General features: G+C 40.2%; 1 protein-coding gene across 4 annotated transcripts in view; it reads right to left on the bottom strand.

Moving 5' to 3' along the window:
* The window catches only part of R3HDM1 (R3H domain containing 1), a 196,589-nt gene that overhangs the window by 20,934 nt on the left and 151,866 nt on the right, over positions 1 to 23,789 (bottom strand). For all 4 annotated transcript variants that reach the window (XM_054722824.1, XM_054722821.1, XM_054722822.1 and 1 more), the window contains 2 exons: positions 15,120 to 15,274; positions 9,414 to 9,565 (listed from right to left, as the gene is read on the bottom strand). In XM_054722824.1, the coding sequence (XP_054578799.1) occupies positions 9,414 to 9,565; positions 15,120 to 15,274 (307 nt within the window). The remainder of the gene's footprint in view (positions 1 to 9,413; positions 9,566 to 15,119; positions 15,275 to 23,789) is intronic.

The raw sequence follows: 23,789 nt of genomic DNA, 5'->3' as shown, positions 1-23,789 counted from the left end.
TGAAGTTATTGCCATATTTGTCAACAATAAGTCTTTTAGAGTCTAATATGCAATTTGTCATAGTAAATCTTTAAAGTTTTCTTTTTTTTTAGCAAATTCTTTCAGGAAAACAGTTTCAAATCATAGATACTATTAATTCTTTCTGAGAATTCTCGAGTAATCAGAAACCTTAATTGTAATATAAACCCTATTATTTACCACTCTTTTTTCTTCATTTAAATAAACTTTCTTTACATAGTATTATTTCTGAACCTAGCTTTACAAGCTTTTTAAACTTACATTTCGTGTAATGAATTACAATTATCACATTAGATCCAACTACTGAATTATAGAGAATACCGGGAGACATATTAAAAAACACCATGCCCTAACCGGTTTGGCTCAGTGGATAGAGCGTCGGCCTGCGGACTGAAAGGTCCCGGGTTCGATTCCGGTCAAGGGCATGTACCTTGGTTGCGGGCACATCCCCAGTGGGAGGTGTGCAGGAGGCAGCTGATTGATGTTTCTCTCTCATCGATGTTTCTAACTCTCTATCCCTCTCCCTTCCTCTCTGTAAAAAATCAATAAAATACATTTAAAACAAAACAAAGCAAAACAAAACAAAAAACACACCATGATGACAAAATTAGGAAAATCCTGACGTTGGGACACTCTACAAGACAAATGTGTAAAAACACAAGCAATATTTATGGGTCAGTTGGAAATATCAATATCAACTGGGTATTTGATATAATTAAGTAACCAACTGTTAAATTTTTAAAGATGTGAAACAGTATTATAATTATGTGAGTTTTTAAAAAACCTTTCATTAGCCCTGGCCAGGTAGCTCAGTTGGTTAGAGCGTCATCCCAATACACCAAGGTTGGGGCTTCAATCTGGGTCAGAGTACATACAAGAATCAACCAATGAATGCATGAATAAATGGAAAAACAAAGTGATGCTTCTCTCCCTCTGCTCCCCCTACCTAAAAACAATAAATATTTTTAAAAACCACACATTTTAGGGATACTTATACTGAAATACTCATGAATGAAATTATATGAAATCTGGATTTTTTTCAAAAGAATATGGGAGGAGGATGAAATAGAAGTTTAGATGAAAAGAGATTAATCATTAGTTAATAACTGTAGAAGCTAAGTGATGAGTACGTAGAGTACACGCTCATTATAAATATTTAAAAATGTCCACAATAAAATGCTATGAAATGATTCTCTAATTCAGGTGACAATTCTTCAGTTAGTAAGAATTAAAGTTTTATTGTTTTTTAGTGGCAGTAACTCAGTATGGTTCAATAAAAGGGAAAAAGAAAAAAGTGTAAAGGAAAGATTTCATAAAAAATAAGTTTGGACCATATGACAAAATATAAAAATAGTACTTTCTGAAATTAATGTTAATTATGATTGGATTGTGTTTATGGGAGTACTTGCTGCCTGTGGAAATAATACAGCAGCTTGACAATTTGTACTAGGAAATGTGGCATTACTAAGGAAAATAGAAAATTTTGCCAAAAGCTGAAAGGATTTTTTGGTTCTAACTGGGGTAAATGTACCCTGGGGCCATGTAGTGCTTCACACCCTGATTTTGTTCACTAAACACATTCTAATGGCCTAATCAAGTTATGAGACACATTGGTGATAGGAGGCCACCAAGAATAGGAACCAGAAGCCCCAAGTCACTGAGATATGTCCCATATCACTAAATTAAAAATTGTTATTTCAGTTTACCAGTCTAGTGGGTTTTGGTATTGATTATCCCTTAGATTAGGTAAGTGAATTACAAAACTGAGTTCTAAGACTACTAATCTCCCCCAATAAAGAAAAAGACACTTTAAGGCACACATACTTGACAATAAGCAGCCCTCTTAAATCTCTTAAATACCTATTTTCAATGATCTAATTTGCCTTCTACATAGGCAGAAATATAACACATTAGAGAAAAAAAAAGCATAGGAGTCAGCTTTTAAATACCACTCTCACTTTAAGGCCCTGGCTGGTGTTGCTCAGTGGTTAGAGCATCACCCTGCACACCAAAGGGTCTCGGGTTCAATACCTGCAGGCCTGGTTGCCCCCAACTGCCCTCCCCTGCTGGCCAGCTTGTGTGTTGGAGTGATGGTCAATTTGCATATTACCTCTTTATTATATAGGAGGATAGGTAGAATGCAGAATTACCTGCAGTAAGAGTTCACATTTTCCCTAAAAATGAACTTTGTTAAGTGCTTGTGTGAGACCCAAGGGTCTATACTACATATTTTACATAAAAGATGCATTTGGCTTGAGAACTGTAAAGGCAGCTATTATTTTTTAACCCGTTGCACTCGCTTGCTTTTTTCTCGATTCCTTTATTCTACTCTGGATTTAATTTTTTAAATACCCCAGATTTTACAAAGCGCGGCAGTAGAATAAAAAACTGGAGTTTCTTTTCATACAAACTTATTTATTTGGATTTTTTTATATTTCAAATTATTGATACATTCAAAGAGTATAAAAAGAGCTGCTACCGATGCTAACCGTGTCGAGTCACACTCGACATCCGAGTGCAAAAGGTTAATCCTTACCTGAGGATACTTTTTTCCATTGATTTTTTTTTTTTTTTTAGAGAATGAAAAGGAGGTAGGGAAGGGAATGAGGGAGAAGGAGAGGGAAAGAGAGAATGTGAGAAAGACACATCAACTGGTTGCCTCCCATAGGCACCATGACGGGGGGTGAGGGGATTAAATCTGAAACCCAGGTAAATGCCCTTGACCAGGAATAGAACCTGGGACCCTTTGGTGTGAGGGACAATGCTCTAACCACTAACCAGACTAGCAAGGGCAGGGCAGCTATTAAACACATTCAACCACAATGTTATCCCTCGTGCTCCTCGGAGAATGCTGGATTTTGAGAGGGGCCATATTCTGACCGACACAGTAGAATGAACCAGTTAACATCAAAAGCAGTTGTGTCAGTGGGCCTGCTGGATATATAACTTCAGTAGTACACTGAAGTGGTGGAAAACATCTCCCCAGTACAGCTGATCCTAAGCTGCTCTTTTGGAAATAATTTTGCTACTTATTAAGTTGCCTCCTGAGTGAGGCCATAAAAATGCCTTGGCAATGAGGACACTGCTTATACAACTAAGAACAGAGATCCAATTCCCCAAACAGTTTCGCCAAATCTTTTATGTATAATTTCAAAAGACAGAATGCCACAATACTATAATTTCATTTTTTTTAAATTAAAAATTCAGCTATTACAAAATGACTTCTGGTATGACAGCATGAGTTCTGTTAACCTGCACCCCACTGAAACTGGTGAAAACTATAAAAATGCAACTACTTAAAGTCGCTGGAAATGGACCACAGGATGAACAGCAAATAAGAACACCTTTAAAAACATGATTAGAAACGTGGGTCTTATATTTGAATCAAGATGCTTCCTCTGTTCCTTGCCCAGATTCATTAACGTACAAAGTCTACTCCAGAGAACTTGTAGTCAGGAACACAGAGCTCCCTCTCCCACAGCACACGAAGGGCTTTCTTCCTAGGAGAAGCAATATGTCAGTTTTGTCCTCCTGCCTCCAGGTACCTGTTGTTGAAGTTGATAGATGGAAACTCCTTCCCCCCTAACCCCCACTTTGAAACAGAAGGTCTATTGACATACTGAGATATGACATACTGAGAATACTGGGGCCCTGGCCTGATCACTTTTTGGTTGTTGTTAATCTTCACTTGAGGATATTTTTTTCCATTGATTTTTAGAGAGAGTGAAAGGGAGGAATGAGGGAAGAGGAAGAGGAAGAGGAAGAGGGAGAGAGAGAGAGAGAGAGAGAGAGAGAGAGAGAGAGAGAGAGAGAGAAACACATCGATTGGTTGCCTCCTATATATATGTGTCCCAACAGGGGAATGAACCTGCAACCCAGGTACGTGCCCTTGACCGGGAATCTAACCAAAGACCCTTCAGCGTGCAGGCCAACGCTTTGCCACTGAGCCACACCAGCCAGGGCAAGGCATGATCACTTTTGCCCCAGCTCTTGAAGTGGTGATTCCATGTCAGGAAAGGCAAGCTTAGGACCCTAGGCTGTGGTCCCTCACTTTTCAAGTGCTCAGATCATAAAGGACATTGCCACTTGGAGAGAAGCTTACCAATGTCCACATCCCCAGCTCCAGAATTTTTCTGGGGAGAAAACAGGCCATAAAACAGATAGCACCTAATGTCTTCTCAAAAGAACTGACTTCAATTGAAACAGAGAGGGAAGAAGTTCAAGCTTAGGGTAATTTCAAGAATAGCACAGGCTGGCCTGGGTGGTGTGGCTCAGTGATTGAGTATTGACACATGAACCAAAAGGTCCCTGGTTCGATTCCTGGTCAGGGCACATGCCTGGGTTTTGGCTTGATCCCTGGTGGGGGGCATGTAAGAGGCAGCCAATCGATGTTTCTCTCTCATTGATGTTTCCATCTCTCCATCCCTCTCCCTTCCTCTCTCTAAAATAAATTAAAAAAAAATTACTAATCTAAAAAAAAAAAAGAATAGCACAGATTGTAGTAGACAACTGTGAGGTGATTCAGGATTCAGGCTAAACTTAGGCCTGCTGGTTTGAAGGAGGAAACCAGGTAAAAAGAGAGCTGGACAGAGCCTTCCTGAGATCAGAATAAAAATCAAACACTGACCCTAGAAATTTCTCCTTCACAGGAGCCATATTTTAATTGGAATATTTTGTAGAGCAACTTATCAGGCATTGTTGAAAACAGCAGAGTAAGGAGCTGGCAGTTAGTGGAGTTTAACAGTTGGGTGTTGTCAAGGAAGAAAGGAACAGAGTCCTGCCAAAACCACTGTCACCCCAGGATTACTATGAGAATACCCAAAGCTTTCCCTGCTTGAGAACAGCATCAGAGGCTGAACCCTGGAGGTGAGGGAGCGGGGAGTGAAAGGGGGAATTAAATAGATGTCACTAAAATAACCCAGTCTGTGGACTGAAAGGTCCCAGGTTCGATTCCGGCCAAGGGCATGTACATTGGTTGAGGGCACATCCCCAGTAGGGGGTGTGCAGGAGGCAGCTGATCGATGTTTTTCTCTCATTGATGTTTCTAACTCTCTATCCCCCTCTCTTCCTCTCTGTAAAAAAATCAATAAAATATATTAAAAAAAAACAATTAGAAAATATTAATAAAGACATAGAAATCATCTATCTTGAGTTAGTAGTAATTATGTAAGCTGAAGAACACAGAGGGAAAATAAAAAACTGGAGAGGCCCTGGCCGGTGTGGCTAAGCAGTTAGAGCATCGGCTTATGCACCAAAGGGTCACATGATTGATTCTTGGTCAAGTGCAGTACCTGCTTTGCGGGTTCAATACGCAGCCCTGGTCTGGGCCTGGGCCTCCTGCACATCCCCCACCGAGGGCTGAGCTCACAACCCGGGCATGTGCCCTGAGCAGAATTGGACCAGGGACCTTCCAGCTCATGGGTTGAAGCTCAACCACTGAGCAACAACACCAGCCGGGCACAATACACTCTTTGATGCTGGGCAGCAGCAGTGACTGTGCTCCAGTCAGGCATATGATCACAAGGGTTAATAACTGACACTCTATAGTGTATTCACTGTTAGATGATTTTGCCCAACTGTAGATTAATGTGAGTATTCTGAGCATGTTTAAGGTAGGCTGGCTAAGCTATGATGTAAGGTAAGCTGGCTAAGCTATTATGTAGGTTAGATGTATTAAAAATATTTTCTACTTAGGATGGGTTTATCAGAACTTAACCCCATCATAAATCAAAGAGCATCTATAAGTGAAAATATTCCTTATATGCTTCAAAATACTGCGGGGACACAATATAATCACTGATGCTCAAGACTGTGGCTCCGAATCAGCAACAAATAGTTTAACTATTTTTAGTGTGCTCTACTTAAGAATACAGGCAAGTATCTATTTTAGAATACGGAATTTCCATACACAAAGTATAGACATGTAATCCCTCACACCAATCTTGTGAAGTATTTTCCCTATTTTATAAACAAGACAACCAAAGTGCAAAAAGTCTAAGTTGCCTAAAGTTGCACAGGCTTGAAGTCAGGTTTTGTTTAGATTTCAAAGCTGTGTTCTTAATAACCATATCATGATAACTAATGCCTAATGGCACAAGATTCAATGATCCAAAAAAAGTAGCTAATTAGACCATCTCTTGCCCTGATGTTATCAGATGAGTGAGATTCCATGATGAAGAGCCTCAAGGAATATGTCATAGATTTGGGCTTCTGATAAAATGGCACTACAATCAACCAGGCATGCAGTTATAAGTACAGTGTGGTAAAATAAACAAACATAAGCTGGCAGAAGAAAAATCTACTGTATTAGTTGTAATACTAAATTACTAAATACTAATCATAAATGGATTAAACTCTCTCATTATATACAAACTAGTGGCCCGGTGCATGGATTTGTGCACATTGAAAAGAAATTAATTAGAAGGTGGCTGGCAGGGTGGAACTGGGTGAGAAGGGCCGACATACCCTGGAGCCAACCTCCCTCTGGAGCCAACCTCCCGCAGTCCCTCCCCAGCCAGCTGCGCTGTGGCTCCAACGCTGTCTGTGGAATGAGCGGGGGTCCCTCCGGCAGGTGGGACCCCTTGGCCTGGCCTGCAGGGATCAGACTGAAACCGGCTCTCCGACATCCCCCGAGGGATCCCAGAGTGCAAGAAAGAGGGCACTCTGCAAAGTTGCTGTCGCTCGGCAGCTCCTGTGTTGAGCGTCTGCCCTCTGGTGGTCAGTGCGCATCCTACCTACCAGCCGGTCAGTTGGCTGGACTGTTGCTTAGCCTTTTATATATATAGACTAGAGGCCTGGTGCATGAAAATTTATGCACTGGAGGGGGGGTCCCTCAGCCTGGCCTGCCCCCTCTCACAGTCCAGGAGCCCTCAGGGGCGTTAGGCAACCTGGTGATCAGGGGAAGACAATGCCCCATCACACCTCTGCTGCTGCTACTGCTGGTAGCGTAAGCCTCAGGTGGCCCTGGTTACCTGAGCCTCAGGTGGCTGGGCAGCCGCCATCCGAGGCTTGCCTGTGCCTCGGGCCGGCCCTGGGCGGCTGGGGACCCCGGTGGGGCTGAGAGGACTGGGTGCCGCCATCTTGTGGCTGTGGGGGCTGCCATCTTTGAGGACATGGCAGTCAATTAGCATTATTGGCTGTGGGCGCCGTCATCTTTGCGATGGCGTGAGGGTCAATTAGCATATTCCCTCTTTATTAGATAGGATATAGATACCATATACATAAATACAAACAACCACATTAAAAAAAGTTTTAGCCCTAGTCGGTTTGGCTCAATGCATAGAGTGTTGGCCTGTGGATTGAGGGATCCCATGTTTGATTCCGGACAAGGGCACATTTCCCAGGTTGTGGGCTCGATCCCCAGTGGGGGTGTGCATGGAGGTGGCTGATCAGTGATTCTCTCATCATTAATGTTTCTCTCTCTCTCTCCCTCTTCCTTCCTCTCTCAGGTCAATTAAAAAAAAAAAAAGTTTGTCGCCAAAACCGGTTTGGCTCAGTGGATAGAGCGTCGGCCTGCGGACTGAAAGGTCCCAGGTTCAATTCCGGTCAAGAGCATGTACCTTGGTTGTGGGCACATCCCCAGTAGGGGGTGTGCAAGAGGCAGCTGATCGCTGATTCTCTCTCATTGATGTTTCTAACTCTCTATCCCTCTCTCTTCCTCTCTGTAAAAAATCAATAAAATATATTTAAAAAAAAAAAAAAAAAGAACAGTTTAAAAAAAAAAAAGTTTGTCTAATTTATATGTAAAATTATAAACTCCATTTCATGTGCTTGTGCCAATTAATTTTGCTCATGTTTTCATACCCACATCTATGTTAGTATATAATTAGGTGCAAAGAGAAAAGTGAAAAAGGACACAGACCAGAACAGAAACATGGGTTACCCAGACTGTGTGTGTGTGGGAAATGATCCAAGTAGAACAACAAAAAACTGCCTGTATGACAAGATCTCATTTATGTAAAATTATGTTTGTAAAGAAATTGGATGGGGAAAAAAGACTATAACAAAACCATAACAGAATGTTTTAGACTAATACTTATTTATCTGATTTCATGATATATTAATAAGGGAAAAATGCAAGATAATGTCTATTTCACTAGAACCTATCAACCAATTCCAATACATATAAATATGTATTTATATGCACATATGTTTGAGCAGGCCAATACAAACAGAATGCATAACAGCTTGTGAGTACTGGTGACCAGAGTGGGAACATGAGAGTTAGCTTTCCTTTTACACATCTTTATATTGATTGCTTCACTGTGTCAACAAGCATAATTCAGTGATAAAAATTTTTAATAAAAAATTTAAAAAGTATATAGAGTTACAGAAACAAAATAATATTAAGGCCAATAATATGGTACATAAATGAGAATTAATTATGTGCAAGTTGGCCTTTGTCATTAAAGAAGTGTTTTAATTTAGTATGGATTTACTAAGCTTCTACTCTGGGCCAGGCCTCTTTAACCTGTGGCAGCCACAGAGCCATGCGAATTCCTCGGGGGATGGGGTGTGTGTGTGTGTTTCACAACACATAAAATGAGAGCCAAGTCCCATTTCCCAAGCAGATTCACTGAAGCAAGTATGTCAATCCCCTCTTTACCCATAAATACCACCAGTAACCATAACTGGGTGGCAACCTCTTATTAGCAATTATAACTAAAGACCCCTTCTTATAAGAGCACTGAGGCCCCTCTGACAACCCCACAGGGATGTCCTGAGAATAACTGAAGGACTGTAATACACTCTGAACAAAAACTACAGGTACCCAATTCAAAGGAAAATTACTATTTTTAACACATTAAGTTTATCAGAGAAGCTTCTATTCTTCCAAGCTGAAGTAGCTAATGGAATAATTCATGACTTGCTTTAATGCAGAGTTACTATCATTTGCTTCTCTTATATACCTCCCTCCCCTTACTGATAAAAAATGAGCTTCCCAGAGTCTGAAAAATTTCAGTATATTTTGCTGCTGATGTTTTGTAAAAGAAACATATTCTCAACAAATTCCTATAAAAACCCTTAAATATTGACAAACAAATGCTCTAAACTCCAAGGTCTATGTCCAACTATTTTATTCCACATGGGTAAGTAAAAGGAGACTAAAAGAAATATTAGAAAAATAGATTGTATCATAGTTATTCTTTTTAAAAAAAAAGTTTATTTATTTATTTATTTATTTATTTATTTATTTATTTATTATTTTAAATTCTTTATTGTTTAAAGTATTACATATGTCTCCTTTTCCCCTCATTGTGTATCATAGTTTTTTTTTATTCTACATTAGAGAATGATCTCAGGTAATGTCCTGAGGCAACTTTAAAATTAGCAACAGACTAAAATCATGATAAAAAATGAGAAGCTATAGGATTAGTTTTCTTAGTCATACTCACCTTAAATTATTTTGTTGGCCAGGTGGAATGACACTATAGTAAACTGGAATTCCTGTTGTGGGCATAGATCCTTGATTAGATTGATTAGGGAAAATAACAGGCTGTTGATAAGTCTGATGGGCAATTCCTTGAGAACCTTGAGGCAGTGAAACCTAAAATTTGAAAGACAATTTAAAGGGAACAAGTTCTTCAAACTCTTGCAAATGTTAATGTCTCTAGCCTTCATAAACTTTTCAAGTACAATAAACTCTTGATTTTGTGGACCTTGATTTATAAACTTCAATTTAAGGAACAAAATTTCTGATCCATATGTTATATCTGGAAATTAATACCCTGTTAATTTAAAAATGGCCTTAACCAAGATTTGCTCATAATTAAATTAACATTTTTGTGTGTTATTAATTCACTATTATTTTTAACAAATTTTAGCGAATAGGCCATATGTTGGGAAAAGCACTGTAGTAATTTTGCCGATATAAACATTATATATCTACAACTATAGTCTACATATTTATATCCAAAAGTAACACTGCTCGTAAACAATATTCGTAAACAATGTTCAGGTAATGACTAGCATGTGATCACACCACATCACTCGGGGTAATTGGTTCTGTTGTCGCCTGGCATGACTTTCTGCAGTAGTTTTAATGCATGCTGGCTGATGTTCCAATGTACACTTAGCTAAGTCACACCCCCAGCCGTGTGCATTTTTTCATTCAAGGTGACTGGTGAATGCATACATTTACTACACCTACTCAGTAGAAATTTTAAATTACAGTAATATAAATAGAAAACTTCTCTGTGAAATTAAACTTTTCATACATACTTAATTTTAATTAAACAAATGTGTTTACATAAAACAGGTAAATTAACTTGTCAATTTTTTAACATATACATTTGGAAAACCTATTTTATTATATAATGGGCTTTCAGCTTTAACGGACACCCCGTTGCCCGAATTAATCCGTTATATCGAGGTTTTACTGTATGACTAATTAAGGAATAAGCTAAAACTGTCAACAGGCTGTCCTGATAAGTTAGCCATAACACTACCACTTTATTTCTTTTTTCCCCCCAGCTATTGTTTTTCAGTAGCATTTATCAATTGTACAGTAGGCTAGATGCATTAGATTTTAAAAAAAGAAAGGTAAGACTCATGCCCCTAAGTAAAAGTTATTTTAAAAAATAAGCTATTTCCAAATAAGGATGACCATTTGAAATAGAAAGAGTAACAGTTCACTTCAAGTACAACTGAATAAAACTCAGGGCATCAGTGAGATACCCTGTGGATCAGAAGGAGTATGAGCCTTGAAGCTTAACAAATCTGGATGTGATACCACCAGCTTCATCACTTTGCTATCTATGTGACATTGGGCAAACAGCTTTACTATTCTGAGATCCCAGTCACTTATCTGGGGGAAAAAAAAAAAAAAAAGGATGCCACCTTCATCTCACAGGAGGTATTATCTTTATTACAATATCCATTTACAGGTTCTAGCACAGTAGGCATTTGGTGAACAGTGGATCTTTCTTTTTTAAAATTTCTACTTATTTTATTTTTAAATTTAAATTCTTTATTGTTGAAAGTATTACTATGTCTCCCCTTGTTTTTATTGATTTTTAGAGAGAGAGGAAGGGAGAGGGATAGAGATGGCAATATTGATAGAGAAACATTGATTGGCTCCCTCCTGCACATCCCCTTCTGGGGATCAAGCCTGCAACCTGGGTATGTGCCCTGAACTAGAATCGAACTGTGATCTCTTGGTTCACTCAAACACTGAGCCACATTGGCTGGGCACATCAAATCTTTCTAACAACCCTAATAAGATACTTTTATCATCCTTGTTTTATAGATGGGGAAGTAGAGGGTAAGTAACTTGTCCAAGATTGTATAGCTAGTAAGTAGGGAAGTCAGGATTTGAATCCATGCCCCCTGGCTCAGAGCCTCAGTTTGTGCTGTTCTCTATACTTGCGCCCCGTGATTTTTAAGTTCATGATTAACTTCTAAGTCTGGCCTATACAGCATGTTTCTGAAACGTAAATGGTCCTCTCAAAATAGACAGTAATCTCTTAATTACTTTCAATTTGGCTCAACCACTGTAATGAGAAAGTTACTAGTGTGATATATCCAAGTCAGTGTAACACAATATTATTTCAGTCTTTTTGTCTATGGAGGCAGTGTGAACATTTTGAGATAACTAGAGGCCCAGTGCCCAAAATTCATGCACTTGGGTGGTGCGCCCTCTCGCAGTCTGGGACTCCTCACTCCTTACCGCCTACCTGCTCACTGCTCCTTACTGCTTGGCTCGCTGCTCCTTAGCAGAGACGGGAGAGGCTCCCACCATCACAGCTGAGCTCGCCAGCTGTGAGAGCACACTGACCACCAGGGGGCAGCTCCTGCATTGAGCATGTGCCCCTTGGTGGTCAGTGCGCATCATAGCGACCGGTTGTTCTGGTCGTTCCGCTGTAAAGGTCGCTTAGGCTTTTATTATATAGACTAGTAGCCCTGCACACGAATCCGTGCGCCAATAGCTCATCAGTAGCTTGCTGCCACCCTCCAGTAGCTCTCCACCTGCTGCCTGGCCCTCCTGCAGTTCCCCCCATCCCCCCTCATAGCTTGCTGCCCTGCCCCCTCCTGTAGCTCTCCGCTGCCCGCTTGTAGCCAGTAGCTCACTGCCGCCCTCCTATAGCTCTCTGCCTGCTGCCCCGCCCTTCTGTAGCTCCCTCCGCCCCCGCCCTCCCCTCATAGCTTGCTGCCCTGCCCCCTCCTGTAGCTCTCCACCGCCCACTTGTAGCTCACTGCCCCACCCTCCTGCTGATCCATGATCTGGTCATTACGCAGTCCATCATTACGCTTCATGGTGTAACAGCCATTTGCATATTACATCTTTATTATATAGTATTATTTCTGGTTGTAACTAAGTTAATACATATACAGGGCAGATTTAGGAAGAATGACACAGCTCAATCTACATGATTTAAACTATAGAATCTATAGCTCAAGCATAGCAAACTTAAATGAGGCGTGCGGCCCGCCAGCTGTGAGTTTGACATGCTTGCTACAGCTAGTGGTAACAAAGAAAATTGAAGTACTAAAAGAGAGAGGGAACAGTACTTGAGAATGTACAGCTACAGAATACACTCTACTGAGGACAGATGACTTTTCTGGCTTATTTTTTAGGCAACAGTTTATCACCATCCAGCTTATCTACCAAATGTAGGAGGAAGTATAAAGAGGCTGTCATTCATTGCTCATCAGAGTATAACAGTTCCCATAATCATTCACCCAGTGTGAGGATTACATGAAATGTCATGGGAAAATAATTTATAGCTTATAAAAATGTATGCTATAGAAATAACTGTCTTAGCTTTGAAGCATTTTTAATATCTAGCTCCATTTTTAAAACTACACCAACAAGGTTATATTTTATTTAAAAATTACATTCCTTGCCCTGTCCAGTTTGGTTCAATGGTTAGAGAATCAGCCCATGGAGTGAAGGGTTGCAGCCTCAATCCCTGGCTTAGGTTGGGATTGTGTGGAAGGCAACCAATCGATGTCTCTCTCACATCAGTGTTTCTCTTCTCTCTCTCTCTGTCTCTACCTCTCCTTTCCACCTTCTCTAAATACCAATGGAAAAAAATTTCCTTGGGTGAGGATTAACAAAAAATAAAAACAAATAAAAATTATATTTCTTACACTAGACTGTGAGCCACTAAGGCCAAGAGTAAATCTTATTTATGCAGTGCCTGGGCATCTTGTCTAATAGATGCTCAATGTACTGGATTAGGTAGCATGACCAGGGTTCTTAAGAAGGGAGAGTTCCTTGGTACTGATCCTGTAGACTGTCTAGCTATGAAGAAAGTAGGGGATGGGCAGTCTGATGAACCTAGGCTCATGCATGGAGGATACAAAATAAAAAGCATGCAAAACATGAGAAAAGAAAGATGCAAAATTTACTGTCATGTTCTGGCTGGTGTGGCTCAGTTGGGTGAGCATCATCCTGTGTACCAAAAGGTTGCCTGTTTGATTCTGGATCAGGATACATGCACAGGCTGCAGGTTTGAATCCAGTTGGGGTACGTGCAAGAGGCAACTGATTGATATTTCTCACATCAATGTTTCTCTCTCTCGCTAAAATCAATAAAAATAGACTTTAAAAATATCTAGTTTCAGAATGTATTTTTTTTCTTTTTTTCCTTTATTGCCTTCTATAATTAGGGGGCTTCAAGACTAGACATCCTTGATAATTCCACATTTTACATTTTAATTTCAATTTTGACTTTCTGGAATTAAATGGAATATACTAGCACCTTTGCTCATATACTTCCCTATCCCCAGAATGTCTTCCTAACCAATTTATGCCTGTTATTTTAAGAGATAATTTAAGGTTTATATCTTCCCAGAATACTTCTTATTAAGTCCCTAATCTTCATGATTCATTCAGTTACCAGTCTGAATACTATCACAAATTTAATTATGTTTAGATAACATACATGTACATTTATTTTTTCAACTAGATTTTTACCTTGGGGAGATGAATGAAAATGATCTTTGGATTTCTTAACATTAGACTCAGTTACGGAAAACCATCTCTATATATAAAAGCCTAAGTGACTGAATGACCGGTTGCTATGACATGCTCTGACCACAGGGGGCAGATGCTCAATGCAGGAGCTGCCCCTGGTGGTCAGTGCACTCCCACAGCGGAAGTGCCGCTCAGGTGACTGACGGGCACCAGATACCAGCTCATGGCTGGTGAGTGCCGCTGCGGCAGTGTAAGCCTCTCTTGCCTCTGTGGCAGCGCACTACTGAGCGGCAGTGGTGGCAGGCATAGTGGGGCCAGGATGAGTGGGAGTGGTGTGGTGCCTGGCCATCTGCCACTTTGCGCACTACTACATGCCTCAGGGGATGTCGGACTGCCAGTTTCGGCCTGATCCGCGGACTGGGCCAAAACTGGCAATCCGACATCCCCCCAGGGGTCCCGGATTATGGGAGGGCACAGGACAGGCTAAGAGACCCCACCAGTGCACGAATCCGTGCACCAGGCCTCTAGTGAGGTAATAAAACAAACCCACTTGCAAAGTCATTCCAAAAAGATGAAGGGAGGTAAAACACATATCTGAAAATGTGGCACATTACAATAATAAAAAATATGACTTATTCATGAAACAATCGGTATTTCTACTTTAGAACTATAAATTAAAATCCATGTCATTTTTAATAGATGTAATTTCTTTTGGGATTGAGGTGGGGGAAATAATCAGTTCCAGCATGGGCAACTGTACAATCTCCTCTATTCTATAAGCACTGATAGCCTGTATTCCATTTCACTATTTCAAATACCTACTTCCATTGCTATTTTCCCTCCCATTCCACTTTCCTTAAGAGGCTGAATTATAGGGTAAGATACTTGCTTATATACTTAGGTAGTCAGAAACACAGTTAATGCCAGGCAAAACTTACTTGTCAATATCAAAGTAGCTCAATATTTTTTCCCTAAAAATTAATGAAGCGAATGAATAAAGCAATAAAATGATAAAACAAAACTGCTATGACTAATAAAACTCTTAAGACTATAAAGTTATGTATTATAGAACATTGGTAACCTTTTAATCCCATATTAAAAGAAGAGAGACAATGCATCATAGCTATGCATTTTATTTATTCAAAATCACCTCTACCCAAAGGAGGTGAGTGATAACGTACCTGATATGATGGCACTGAAGGGTAGGGGATGACCACTCCTTGAATCTGATTTCCTATGCTGTTGGGTTGGCCACCAACCAGGCTCTGACTCTGGGGTTGCTGAATTCCAACTATTCCTTGGTAGTTTTGCTGCTGGTTGGGCATAACTTGATAACCTGTAATGACACAACTAGTTAAATCCTGCTTTGAATTTATTTGATCTAGTAGGGTGTTTTTGTACTTTAAGCAAGTGATTTGTGTTCTAAAATGATAGAATTTTGTTCTAAACAACAAATTTCAAAAAACCTTCTATTATGAGAGCTAATATTGAAAAGGTTTACTATGAGGTAACCCAAGTCAGCTACATTTTTTTCTCTCCCTTACAATACATTCTAATAAAATTTGTGTACAAAGATTCCCTTTGTAGTTGTGGAAGTTTATAGGGTTATAGACTTGGATTACACAGACAATTACTATTTAGTATGTAGTAAAATGTTATCACAACTAGTTTCTGGGGACCAGGAGTAGCTACATAATTTGTGGGGCCAGTGCAAAATCAACAAACAAAACCAAAAAAACAAATGTAGGACACCTTGCTAAAAAAATTATTGAGGATTTTGTATTGGTAATAGAACATTGCCTTAACCATGGGGCCCCGTGTAGCTGCATGCCCATGAGACTGGCATTTCTGGAGGCCAAAAAAAGGGGAAAGGGGGCCATTTTTACAGAATGCTTATATGTTTGTTTGTTTTTTAAATCACACTAAGATATAAATCTTTATATTAGGAATGTGTCAAGGGCACAAGGAAAATGGAGTCATTTAGCAATTTTTTAAAATATTATTTCTTTATTGTATTAAGGTCACCAGACAGAGAAACAGATGCTCAATGAGACTAATCTGCCAGAAGTCACAAATCAAAGAAAAAAGGACAATTCTTCCCTATTCTGAAAGCTCTTTTGGTAATTGAAGTAGTCAGTTAAGACTATAAATTTACTTTTATCAACTGAAATTTTCAGTTATTTAAATAAGAATCTGAAATAAGTTTTGAGTAGTGAATATGAATTATATTTTGTCTCCTGAACCTAAGAGGATTCCTTATGTAAACCAATTAGTTTAAGGCTTATATACATTATTAAAAGCTACAACAAATCCTGGTTTAAAAAAAAGGCCCAGCTGGCATAGCTCAGTGGTTGAACGTTGACCTATGAACCAGGAAGTCACAGATTGATTCCTGGCCAGGGCACATGCTCTGGTTGCAGGTTCGATCCCCAGTGTGGGGCATGCAGGCGGCAGCCAATCAATGATTCTCTCTCATCATTGATGTTTCTATCTCTCTCTACCTCTCCCTTCCTCCCTGAAATCAATAAGAATATATTAAAAAAAAAAAGAAAAAGAAACCAGATAAAAGTAAATAACTAATCTTCTAGTTTAAGGGTATTTAAAAATGTCTACAAAGATGAACCAAACTATGACATTGCCTATAAACACTTCCATAACTGAAGGTCACTGAAATATTTCTCTGATACCACTAATATATTTTGCTATCTTATAAATATCAGTTTACATTTTCATCCTTGTTAATCCCTACAGCAACAGAAATGGCAAAGACCCCTCCTCAGGTAATGACTGTAGACAACAGCATGACTATAGTTCCCCAGAAGCCTTGATGATTCTGCTCAATGATTAAATAACTAAATAAAATCTAGCAGTAACCTTCCCTAAAAATATAAAGTATACCTGGTAACTAAGCAACATATTAAGAACAACAAAGTAAAAATCCAGTTATAGTGAATCCTTTCATATTTCTATGGCAACAGTGCTTTATGACCATAATTCAAATGACTATTCACCAATCTAACTTTGTAAAAGAAATGTAAATTCTAATCCTTATCTGTAATAAGTGATTGACAATATACTGTTTCTTAAACCTTACCCCCTGTGAATCATATAATACTTAAACTTGTAGGCAGATAAAGGACAAGCAGAAGAAATTTCTTTCTTGTTCTTTAGTATACTTAATATTCAACCCTATTTTCAGTTTATCAAATGACAAGTATTTTAAATTAATACCCTAAATACCAAAACACTGTAAAAAAATATACTGACACACTTCCACACCTAGGGAAATAAAGGGCAGGAGTGAAAATGAGACGTGAATATGTTTTCTTGTGTTGGAAATGCCACCTCTAAACACAAGACCCCCCTTCCCTCCCCCCCCCCCCCGCCCACAGAGGCATGCATATATTGCAGCATTAGAATTTAGGACTAGCTGAAACTGGTTTTGCTCAGGGGTTAGAACCTCAGCCTGGAACTGAAGGGTTGCAGGTTTGATTCTGGTCAAGGGCACATACATTGGTTGCAGGCCCCAGCCCCAGTCAGGGAGTGTGTGGGAGGCAAGGAATCAATGTGTCTCACATCAATGTTTTTCTCTGTCTCTCCTCCTCTCTTCCACTCTCTCTACCAATCAATGATTCTTTCTCATCACTGATGTTTTTATCTCTCTCTCCCTCTCCTGTCCTCTCAGAAATCAATAAAAATATACTAAAAAAAAAAAAAAAAAAAAAGAAAAGAGAAAAAAACACCCTCAGGTGAGGATGAACAAAAACAAAACAAAAAAAGAATTTGGAACCAAAGGACTCGTATGCATGCATATTAGCATAACCAATGGACACAGACACTGGGGGCGGTGGGGGGTGGTGAGGGCTTGCCCAGGGTGGAAATGGCTGGGGGTGGGGGGTGTCAATCAGGGGGAAAAAGGAGACATATGTAAAACTTTACACACACACACACACAAAATGTTGCTGACAAAAAAGAATTTGGGCTTAGATCTTTATAGACTAACTACTTATAATGGACTTGTCAGAATTATAGCCCACTAAAATTTAAAAGAAAAATGTGGACGCTTGGCAGTATTTAGTGTAATACAATCTGACTTAAAATACCTTGACTAAGAAATCCCCCTAAAAAACTTCAAGTAATTTTCAACTTACTTTTGTAGTTTATTCACAATATATTCAGTTAAGGATGCAACTTTGAAAAAAACAAAACAAAACAAAACAAAACAAAACCCGATTTATGTGCAAATGTGCTTCTGATTTCCTTTCTCTAAATTTTCTAATGTCCCCCAAAAGCTCTGCTTCTTGTAAACTTAAAACTAAATAATTAAGAGTTAATTGGTTATTTTAAAAATTCCATGTGAAAACTTTTAAAATTATGGGTATTTCAATAAAATACTTTTTCCCCCTTTAGAACATATATTTTTATTGATTTCAAAGAGAAAGAAAGAGGGAGCAAGAGATAGAATTATCAATGATGAGAATCATTGATGGGCAGCCTCTTGCACCCCCCTACTGGGGATCGAACCCGCAACCCAGGCATGTGCCCTTGACCGGAATCGAACCTGGGACCCTTCAGTCTGCAGGCCAATGCTCTATCCACTGAGCCAAACTGGCTAGGGCTCAATAAAATACTTTTAAGTGAAAAAACATTTTATTAATTTTTGGAGATTCACCTTGGAAGCCTTCTACCTAAAATTCTCTTATTAAAAGAAAGTCTGACTCAGAAAGCTTTCAATAGCTGTTGATTTCATATCATAGTGGTATAATGTAGAGTCACTAGGACTCTATACTATGAAATTTGCATCAGTGAATTTCCCGTGGTATTTCAGATTCCTGAATGCTACTGAATCTCCATTAATATCCATGGCTACTAATAGAGATAGAGACACACACACACACATACACACACATCTCCACACAAACATCATGCACATTTTGAAAATGTGAAAACATAACATGACATCTAAAACATTTGACTCCAGCACCTAGGCATTTGTTACAGATGGTTGTATAAAGAATGCTGTGAGCCCAGGGTGTGTCTGGGGGGTGATATAAAGATGAGTAAGACATGGTGCCTATCTTTTCGATTAGATATTCTTAGCCATGATACTGTACAGGGTAGCAGAATAAATAGGCTCTTATAAAAATATGAGGGATAAATTAATCCTGACTGATAAGAGGTGGTGACATTTGGGCTTAGACTTAAAAGAAAAAGAAAGAAGTCTGGAAAAAGTAAAAAAATGAATAATATACTTGAGGGACAGTGCACAGTCAGGAGGGGCTGGAAATGGTATATGGAATGAAAAGTAGATGAGGTAGTAAAGAATATTGGTGGAGAACCAAAACAGTTTACAAGTGAAAGAACAGTGAGAATGAAACAGAAGTTCTAGATTTTAAAGATTGTGAAAATAGAAAAATAATATTAGTACTTCATTCAGAAGCAACATAAATACACAGGAACATGATCTTAAATAGTGAAGTTGTTAAAAATAAGAATGCCAAGTGCTTTAAAAGAAAATATCTTCTTTAAACTCATAATTTTATTCATTGTCTTATTTCACATCTCTTAAAACTCTATAGTTAATCTATCTATATATAAAAGCCCAGAAACTGGAACGGCAGAATGACCGGAATGACCAGAACGACTGGTGGCTATGATGTGCACTGCGGCAGCCAACCAGTCTGATCCGAGCCTCGATTGCCCCCCGCACCCCGTCTGTCCAGGCCCCGATCGGCCCCCAACACCCCGATCGGGGGCAGGGCTGGCTGCTAACCATCTGCGGTCCCTCTCCCGGCTGGCCATGCCCCCAAATGGCCCCCAACACCCCAATCAGGGTCAAGGCCGGCCTGCCAACTGCTTGTGGTCCCTCCCCCCTGCCAGCCCGGCCCGATGGGCCCCCATTGGGGTGGGCTGGGCGGACCCCATCTGTGCATGAATTCGTGCACTGGGCCTTGGGCCTCTAGCATAATATAAAATTGTTCTAATTGATCACTCATGGTTTTCATATGCCTTTAAAAAATCCTGAAATATGATGTGTTTTTTAAGGGTGAGGTTAAATTTACAAACAAAACCCCTCAAAACACTCATATCAGTTATCAGATAGCCAAGCACTCAATATTTATGCTTGCTGATTAAATAGAGAAAAGCATATTCTTAAGAGAATGAAATAAAAATAATATATATTAAAATCTTAAGAGATATATAATGATTATAGAAATAGGCTCTTATGCATAAGGGAAGGTGTTGCATTTGGAGAGCAGCATTGGCAGTGACAAGTGGGAAGATGTTGCATATGGAAAGGTGTCTTTTAACAGAAACACATAGAGTGACATCAGAGGAATGGTGGTGTGAGAGATCCACTTGAAATTCCAATTGGAACAGCTATAACTCAACAAGGTTTCTGCTCAACATAAAGCACGCCTGAAAGATCTATGCACTGAAACATGTAAAGGTGGGCAAGTGGGAACAAAAGGGGAGGCTGAGAAGGCAGAAGGGCTGAGACAAGCCAAGGATGTAGCCCTACAGCCAGGAGCTCATGGTGGGGCTCAGCCTGGAGAAGGGAGGCTGAAGGGGTTATGCATGGCACTCCCTTCAGCCAGGAGGAGCAAAGAGATTAGGTGGACATTCCTACAGGTACATGGGAGAGCAAGTGCAGGTGCATGGGAGAGTAGCTGCAGTTTTCAGGCCATCGGCATTCTAGGCAGAGAAACAAATCCATAGAGCCCTGCTGCCCCCCAGAGCCTCTTTTTGCACTTGGTGTCCAGATACGGAGCACATTACCTGCAAACCCAATAACTTGTACTACAGATTCACTTTTTCCCTGCAACTGGTCCTGGATCGGGGCATGGAGAGGGGACCCTGGAAAGGTCTGAGGTCACCATTACTGGGAGGGCAAAACAACAAATAAGCTGGTCACTTTCTCCAGAGACCCAACCTCCACGCATCGAGGCTACACCAAGGGCTTCAGGGGACAGCACTGAGATTTCACAGAGCTCAAATAATCTTGTGATTCAACCCTGGCCAGGCAGCCTCACTGGTTAGAGGGTCATCGTGATACGCCAGGGTTGTGTGTTTGATCCCTAGTATGGGCACATATAAGAATCAACCAATGAATGCATGAATGGGTGAAAGAACAGATGTGTTTGGCTGGAGCGCGCTCTCTCTCTCTTCCTGAAATAAATAAAAACGATAAAAACAATGAAAAAAACACTGACTCAGTGTCACCTACCAGAGAAGAAGAGAAGACCTTTTCGTATTAATCTGCTAGAAAAGCACCACTCACACATAGATGCCAAGACAGAGATGAAATCTGTCAAATACTGTGAAAAACCAAGGTAAAAAGGCAACTCAGGAAAAAAAGAAAAGAAAAATATCCAGAAAACAAACTTAAAGACATGTAAATATGTGATATAAATGACAGAGAATTCAATTTGGTAGTTCTGAAAACAGTCAATGAAATGGGAGAATATATGTAGAGGGGCAATTTAATGTGCTCAGAAAACAAATCAAAGAACAAAATTAGTACTTTACCAAAGAGATTAAAACATTTAAAAAGAACCAAATAGAAATTCTGGAGATGAAAAACTCTATAAAAGAGATCAAAATTAGCCTGCTGGTGTGGCTCAGCAGTTGAGCATTGAGCTATGAACCAGTCAGGGAACATGCCCGGGTTATGGACTTGATCCCCAGTGAGGAGTGTGAGAGAGGAGGCCAACCGGTGATTCTCTCTCATCATTGATGTTTCTGCCTCTCTCCCTCTCCCTTTCTCTTTAAAATCAATAAAAATATATTTAAGAAAGAGAAGAGATCAAGATTAAACTAGCAAGCATAGGAAATAGAGTGGACCAGATGGAGAAAAGGATCAGTGATATTGAAGATAGAAATCTAGAAGTGATGCAAAGTGAAGAGAGACTTGCGCATACAAGGAAATGAAAGAACCCTATGAGAACTATCTGACTCTATTAGAAAGAGCAATCTATACTAATAGACAAATATGTAAATTGACTGTACCTCCACAATGCCCACAGCCAATGAGGAGTGAATATGCAAATTAACCTGACAAAGATGACGGGCCCGTGGGCAGCGCACATGCGCCGAGCAGCCGGGGGCAGGGTGGGTGTTCCCGGGACCCCGCCTGCTTCGAGCCTGTGGCCAGCAGGTGCACGTGCCAGCGCCGAGCGGCCGGGGTCCCGGGGACGCCACTGTAGTGTCCAGTCCTGTCAGCCCGGCCTGGGGGCGGCTGTAGTTCGCAGTCCTTTTCATTTGTGCAGCCCCTGGACCGGAAGTGGAAACCAAGAGCATGGGGAGCACCAGGAATTCTGGGAATCATAGTTCTGGTGGCAGCCCCTGGACCGGAAGCCAGGAAGCGGAAGCCCAGAGCATGGGGAGCACCTGGAATACTGGGAATTATATTTCTGGTGGCAGATGCGTTGTGGGATCTCCTAGACACAAGAGCAAAGTGAGCCTGGAGCAAGTTACTGTTGCAGGTGGGGGATGGAAGGAAAGCAAAGGTGAGAGACATAAGTAAAGTCACAATGTCGAGGAAAAATTAAAGGGAAGATATCCTGCAGGAAATCTCCACCAATGGAGCAAAGGAAAAAAGGACCTCTATTATTCTGTGAGCACCAAACCAAACTGGGTTGGGGTCTCAAACAATTTGCACATATGATTGCAAAGACAGACAGAAACTCCCGGACTGGAGAAGGTGCAGGTTGGGCTGAGGGACCTAACCCCTGTACACGAATCTTTGTGCACCGGGCCCCTAGTATAAGAATAATAGGCATACCAGAAGAAGAGGGAGGAGGAAATGGAGAGCCAATTCAAACAGGAAAGAGCTAGATCCTCGAATCCAAGAAGCACAGACCACCTAGTGACCTCAATACAAAAAGGCCTTTTCCAAAGCACATTGTCTTAAAATTGTCAAAAATTAATGACAAAGAGCCCTCAACAGGTGGCTCAGTTGGTTGGAGTGTCATCCTATACACTAAAAGGTTGTGGGTTTGATCCCCAGTTGGGGCATGTATGGGAGACAACTGATTCATGTTTCTCTCTCATATTGATGTTTCTCTTTCTTTCTCTCCCTTTCTCTCTCTAAAAGTCAATAATAATAATAATAATAATAATAATAATAACCACCACCACCATGTCCTAGGGCAGTGGTCGGCAAACCGCGGCCCCTTGAGTGTGGCGAGTCTATTTTGAAGAAGTGGTGCTAGAAGGAGTTTAAGTTTAAAAAATTTGGCTCTCAAAAGAAATTTCAATCATTGTACTATTGATATTTGGCTCTGTTGACTAATGAGTTTGCCGACCACTGTCCTAGGGTAAGGATTAAAAAAAAAATTAATGACAAAGAAACAATCCTCGCCCTAGCCGGTTTGGCTCAGTGGATAAAGCCTCGGCCCTAGGACTATAGAGTCCCGGGGTCGATTCCTGTCAAGGGCACATGCCTGGGCTGCGGGATTGATCCCCAGAAAGGTGCATGCAGGAAGCAGCCAATCAATGATTCTCTGTCATCATTGGTGTTTCTATCTCTCTCTTTCTCTCTGAAGTCAATAAAAAAAAAAAGCATATATATGAAATAATTCTCAAGGCAGCCAGGGAAAAGGAGAAGAAACCTAGAAAGGAAAGCCTATTATCTTACCATTGGACTTTTTAGCAGAAACTCTACAAGCCAGAAGAGAATGGAACCAAATATTCAAACTATTGAAAGAGAGAAATTACAGCCAATAATAATATAGTCAGCCAAATTATCCTTTAAATATGAAGGAGGAATAAAGGCTTTTCCAGACATATAGAAGCTGAGGAAATTTACCACCAGAAAACCACCATTGCACGCAATAATCAAGTGGGTT

The sequence above is a fragment of the Eptesicus fuscus genome, chromosome 11 (genome assembly GCF_027574615.1).
Source record: "Eptesicus fuscus isolate TK198812 chromosome 11, DD_ASM_mEF_20220401, whole genome shotgun sequence".
Taxonomy (NCBI): Eukaryota; Metazoa; Chordata; class Mammalia; order Chiroptera; family Vespertilionidae; genus Eptesicus; species Eptesicus fuscus.
Note: the sequence above shows the minus strand (reverse complement) of the source record. Positions and strands in the feature narration are given on the sequence as shown.